The 6,072-nt window shown below is 42.5% G+C and overlaps 1 protein-coding gene across 1 annotated transcript in view; it reads right to left on the bottom strand.

Moving 5' to 3' along the window:
- Nucleotides 1–3,680, bottom strand: part of TUBA8 (tubulin, alpha 8) — a 10,482-nt gene extending 6,802 nt beyond the window's left edge. The window contains exons 1-3 of the mRNA XM_010002925.1: nucleotides 3,665–3,680; nucleotides 1,767–2,030; nucleotides 901–1,049 (exon numbers count right to left, since the gene is read on the bottom strand). Coding sequence (XP_010001227.1) covers nucleotides 901–1,049; nucleotides 1,767–1,794 — 177 coding nt within the window. The 5' untranslated portion in view covers nucleotides 1,795–2,030; nucleotides 3,665–3,680. The remainder of the gene's footprint in view (nucleotides 1–900; nucleotides 1,050–1,766; nucleotides 2,031–3,664) is intronic.
- Between the last annotated feature and the right edge of the window lie 2,392 nt (nucleotides 3,681–6,072).

The following is a 6,072-nucleotide window of genomic DNA, read 5'->3' as shown; positions in this document are numbered from 1 at the left end:
GATGGAGGAGACGATCTGGCTGATGAGGCGGTTGAGGTTGGTGTAGGTGGGGCGCTCGATGTCCAGGTTTCGGCGGCAGATGTCATAGATGGCCTCGTTATCCACCATGAAGGCACAGTCTGAGTGCTCCAGGGTGGTGTGTGTGGTGAGGATGGAATTGTAGGGCTCCACCACAGCAGTGGAGACCTGAGGGGCTGGGTAGATGGCAAACTCCAGTTTGGACTTCTTTCCATAATCCACGGAGAGGCGTTCCATCAATAAGGAGGTAAAGCCAGAGCCGGTGCCCCCACCAAAGCTGTGGAAGATCAGGAATCCTTGCAGCCCAGAACAGGCATCAGTCTACAAAGCATAAGAGAAAGTGAAAGAATAGGGGCTGAAGAGGAATGAAAGGACTTCATGTACTACATGAGCTTGTTCTGAACTGAAAGAGCAGTTGTCAGCAATGCACAGCACAGTTTTCATGTCAAGTTTTATTGAGAAAGGGCTGGCAATAATCCTATCCTTTTACTTCCTTCACTGGCTGAACTTACTACATAAAAATTGGACTTTTACCTGTGGAGCTTCTATCTCTGATCTTCACACTTCTTTTGGTTAGTCTAGCTGAAGCAAGCAATGTAGAACTGCCTAATCCACCCTTCTGTATCAGTATTTGGGCTCCAGGGCTGTGCTAATAATGAAGAATTACATATTCAGAACCACTTTTAAAGGCTATCTGAAGCCATATAGCTGGGAAGTGAACTACTGGGCTTCTCTCCCTTGGACTTGAAATGATGCCTCTCTGTGTCTTGCAGTCTTTTTTTTTCTGAACAATTCGTATCATCTGTAGTTAAGAAGCTACCTATTCTGCTCATCTTTCTTCTGCAGAATCCAAACTGCTGTTTCAAAACTAATGGGACTTACCAGTTTACGGACACGATCGAGCACCATATCAATGCTTTCTTTGCCAATGGTGTAGTGGCCACGGGCATAGTTATTAGCTGCATCTTCCTTTCCAGTGATCAGCTGTTCTGGATGGAAAAGTTCCCGGAAGGTGCCAGCCCGCACTTCATCTGCACATGAAAGAGAATTTGTGAGAGGCTGCATGTCTGTGCCCAAATGCTCACAGCTTCTGTTGGTTGTAGGGATTGATGTGAGTTCTTAGTCACAGGAGGCCATGACCCCAAAACTCAGATGCTGACAGAGAAGGGAAAACTCTTTCCTTAGCATTTTTAAATTGTTGCATTCTGTTGATTTATGGTGTGACTTGTATCCTGCCATGGATGTTGTTATCTTGTAAAGAACTTGTCAGTTGTACAGCCTGTACCCACAAGAGGACAAACCACCAGAAAAAAAAAAAAAAAAAAGTGTGAAGAAAATCAGATTCCCTCAGGTGCTCCAATTTAGAATCCAATTTAGAATCGAAATCCTTCTGTTTCTAGAGGAAAAATATCAGGGTCTCACTATGCATCCAAACTGCACAGAAGCAGAATTTTAATGTCACTATAAACAAAACAAAAAATTAAATGTTTTTTCAAAGACAAGTCATACAAACCAGATGCACTAGCTATTAAACTGCTGAGGGTTCTGCTGTTCTATGTTCATAACACCTATGAAGATAAAATTGGGTCTTGACAGAATCTAGAGAAGATTAATTTTATGCCACCTAGTGGTAGACCCGGATACAAAGGGTATGTGCTGTTTGGTACCAGTGGAGACTGGTGGCACACCACGGTGATAGTAGGAAGAGTAAGCTCTTCTCCGTTTTCCAGGTTTATTTCTCTACTGACCTACTACGGTTGGTTCCAAGTCCACCATTACGGCTCGTGGCACGTGCTTCCCAGTGGCTGTTTCATTGAAAAATGTGGTGAAAGAGTCATCGTTGTTGGCTTTATCGTGCAGATCCTTGAAGGTGCCATCTGGCTGAATGCCATGCTCCAGGCAGAAGAGTTCCCAGCAAGCATTTCCTATCTGAACTCCAGCCTGGCCAACATGAACAGAGATGCACTCACGCTACAGGGAGAGAGCAGAGACAGGGTCAGAAAAAACACTGCATGTTAGTCCTCCTTATTCCTAATGGCTACTTTTCCCCAGTGTATTGCTTTTACAATAAATGGTGAATTGCCACTGTCAGCATTTCATTTGATTGTTCAGCCCCATGACCACAATGAGACCAGACATATACACACCAGATACTGGGACAGTTCTTTAAAAGATGGTGATCTTCGTGCTGTAATATATGTGTACAGGAAAATTGGCAGGAAAAAAAAAACAACAAACCAGAACAAAATCAACAACCAATTTCAGTTACACAAACCCCACCTTGCTTCCTATGTGTTGGCTCTGCTGAGGACCACATCCCAGTTTAGTTTATTTTTACTGCTGGCTGGAACCTGACACAGCCATGTGGCATCCTTCAACCTTATGTAACCCAAGACAGGTGATGTCTTTTGATCCTTTTACCCTCTGACAGCAAGCTAGAGTGGAAAATTGGAAGAACTGCTTTAAGCAATCACCTCGGGAAGTTGCTTCAGATTATGTCCATTGAAGCAAATGTCCCTTCAAGCTCCTGAGCAGCTATTAATTTTATATTGGAGGTCCACTGCATGGACATGGCAGTGTCATTGCAATAGAGTATGTTCAGCATGGCATTCAGGAACGGCTGAGGGAGCTGGGTCTCTAGCTTGGAGAAGAGGAGACTGAGGGGTGAGCTCATCAATGTTTATAAATATGTTAAGGGCGAGTGTCAGAAGGACAGAGCCAGGCTCTTCTCAGTGATGTCCAGTGCATTTCCTATCTGAACTCCAGCCTGGCCAACATGAACAGAGATGCACTCACGCTACAGGGAGAGAGCAGAGACAGGGTCAGAAAAAACACTGCATGTTAGTCCTCCTTATTCCTAATGGCTACTTTTCCCCAGTGTATTGCTTTTACAATAAATGGTGAATTGCCACTGTCAGCATTTCATTTGATTGTTCAGCCCCATGACCACAATGAGACCAGACATATACACACCAGATACTGGGACAGTTCTTTAAAAGATGGTGATCTTCGTGCTGTAATATATGTGTACAGGAAAATTGGCAGGAAAAAAAAAACAACAAACCAGAACAAAATCAACAACCAATTTCAGTTACACAAACCCCACCTTGCTTCCTATGTGTTGGCTCTGCTGAGGACCACATCCCAGTTTAGTTTATTTTTACTGCTGGCTGGAACCTGACACAGCCATGTGGCATCCTTCAACCTTATGTAACCCAAGACAGGTGATGTCTTTTGATCCTTTTACCCTCTGACAGCAAGCTAGAGTGGAAAATTGGAAGAACTGCTTTAAGCAATCACCTCGGGAAGTTGCTTCAGATTATGTCCATTGAAGCAAATGTCCCTTCAAGCTCCTGAGCAGCTATTAATTTTATATTGGAGGTCCACTGCATGGACATGGCAGTGTCATTGCAATAGAGTATGTTCAGCATGGCATTCAGGAACGGCTGAGGGAGCTGGGTCTCTAGCTTGGAGAAGAGGAGACTGAGGGGTGAGCTCATCAATGTTTATAAATATGTTAAGGGCGAGTGTCAGAAGGACAGAGCCAGGCTCTTCTCAGTGATGTCCAGTGATAGGACAAGGGGCAATGGGTGCAAATTGGAGCACAGGAGGTTCCATGTAAACGTGAGAAAAAAATGTTTTATTGTGAGAGTGACAGAGCCCTGTAACAGGCTGCCCAGAGAGGTTGTCGAGTCTCCTTTGCTGAAGACATTCAAGACCTGTCTGGATGCTTTTCTGAGTCATGTACTCTAGGTCATCCTGCTCTGGCAGGGGGGTTGGACTAGATGATCTTTCAAGGTCCTTTCTAACCCCTAAGATTCTATGTGATTCATTTGTATTATTTTGAGCATAGTTCCTGTGGTAGCCAGGGACTTCAATGAAAAAAACCAACATATGTAACACCAGGCTAAAATAGGCAAGTGCCAGTTGCACTTCACACTTGGATTACAAGCATTAAAGGACCTAGTGCTGGATTTTGTAAGCTCAGAAACAGAATTATAAAGCAGATATTTCTGAGTTAGTCCAGAAGATTATGACACCAGGTATAGTGAAAGGCAGTTTTGTAAGGAGAGAGTGGTTTCAGACACACAGAGTTTTTCAGCTTCAGTTTCTGTTTTGAGCAATTTTAATTATAGCCTTCTGAGCTCCATCTTTGTGATCTCAATGGTCCTGTCTACACTAGGGAGTAAGAATGAGTCAGGTCATAGTACTGTACACTGACCTGTGATTGCCCGTGCTGACTGATAAGTGACACACACTCTGGCACAGTTTTGGCTTTTGCCAGTTCATACTTCTCCAGACAATGCTTGGGCACCATTCAGAGTACAATTCATTGTCAAGAATGGGTACCACTGACCAGCTCACTGACCTTTGAAGAGAGAAGGAGAATTCAGATGCCTAAATGTGAAGAAAGCCATGCTACCTGGCTTCAATGCCAGAGAATGGTCATCACTCATTTTTCTTTTTTAATACCTTACTTAGAGATTATCCAATGACTTAATATCAGTTTGGGCCAGTAATTATTTATTTATTTATTTATTAAATTCTATAACTGCTTACCCTGCAAAATCATCCTGTGACCTGTGAGTGAAATTCTTCTTTCCAAAAAAGCTAGATTGTCAAGCAGAATATGTGACCAGCAGCACCCCTGGAGCAGTGTTTTCTTCACAATTGACATACATTTACATTTTAGAAACAGAACTACAGATATATTTTCAGAAGCAACTGTATTTGTAGAAGTCACCTCTGCCCCAGCTAGTTTTCCTCAGAAGTTCAAAAGAACATGGAAAGGCAATTTAAGTATTTCTTTCAAGTACATATATTCTTCCTATTCAGTACTCATTTGTAAGTTGCTGACTCTGCAAATGCATATGCAGCAGTGCGTGTAACAAGCTTTCAAGTGTACTTGCACAACCCTTTTTTTTTCTCAACAGAGTTGTGCAAAACTATCTGAGTTATTTGAGTATGTTGCTGTGGAGTTGAGATTTGGAGGATTACTCAGGAGACACTGAAGGCATTGTTGAGCTTAGAGAATTCAATTCATGCTAATTTTGCCCAGGACAGGCTCCTGCATTTCTTTTAAATCCCAGTGTGAATCTGGTAAGCCCAGCAGCAAGGGAAGGTTCCTTTTAAACACAGCAGTGAGGTCATATGACTGTTTTAAAGAATATATTTTAGAGTAAAACAACAATTACAAGTCAAGCAGTGCCTGGAACCTAAAGAATTGCTTCACTCTGATCCTTCAATCAGTAGCAGAATTGGTCTGTTTTTTCACAGATGGAACTAGTGAATGTTGCCTTAGAAAGTCAATATCGTAAAGTTTAGTAGAGGGTAATAGCGGAAGTCTGCAGAACTGTTTCCTTTCCATTTAGGCTGATCTTTCAGCTGCACTGGTTTGACACAGTATCCCAATGCTGCCTTTTAAGCCAGGACTCTTAACCACAGCTCCTGCATTCAACTCCCATCTTCTCCTACCCCAGCATTAATTTGGAAATATTCTGACAAGGAAAGAAGGTAACAACAGAAAGATTTCTCATTTTGCATGGTAAACTGCTTTAAAATAGATATCAGACTTAATAGGGAAGAGGGTGGGCTTCTTCAGAGTCACAGGCAGAGTAAACTGATCTCAACACGGTATTTAAATTTGGAACTTACTCCAAACTCATGTTTCATATCCTACCACTAATGTACCAGGACCTGTCTTACAAACTGTTGAGCTGACCTTTTATTTACCAAAAGATCATAGAAAGGGCCAAATCCTTTGTGAAACTAAGCCTGGGACAGCTTTGATTCTATTAAAAAAAACCCCAAACAACAGAATACTGAATTAAGTATTTACTGTACATAGGCAGACTTTAGTCTTCCAAGTATTCCCAGCTATTTCTGAAACATACTCACTACCCTGGGTCTGCCTTAAGGCACAGGAACCCTGTGGCAGTATGTGTCTTGCCTGCAGAATGAGCGCTCTAGATTCAGACCTGCAGCTGCACTGGCAGAAAATAGCTTAGTTCTCTGCACCAAAGACTCAGTGCTAGACATAAATTTGAGTACAAG

This window comes from Chaetura pelagica, unplaced genomic scaffold, assembly GCF_000747805.2.
Source record: "Chaetura pelagica isolate M959 unplaced genomic scaffold, ChaPel_1.0 scaffold117, whole genome shotgun sequence".
Classification (NCBI taxonomy): domain Eukaryota; kingdom Metazoa; phylum Chordata; class Aves; order Apodiformes; family Apodidae; genus Chaetura; species Chaetura pelagica.
This window is presented reverse-complemented; position numbering and strand designations above follow the sequence as displayed.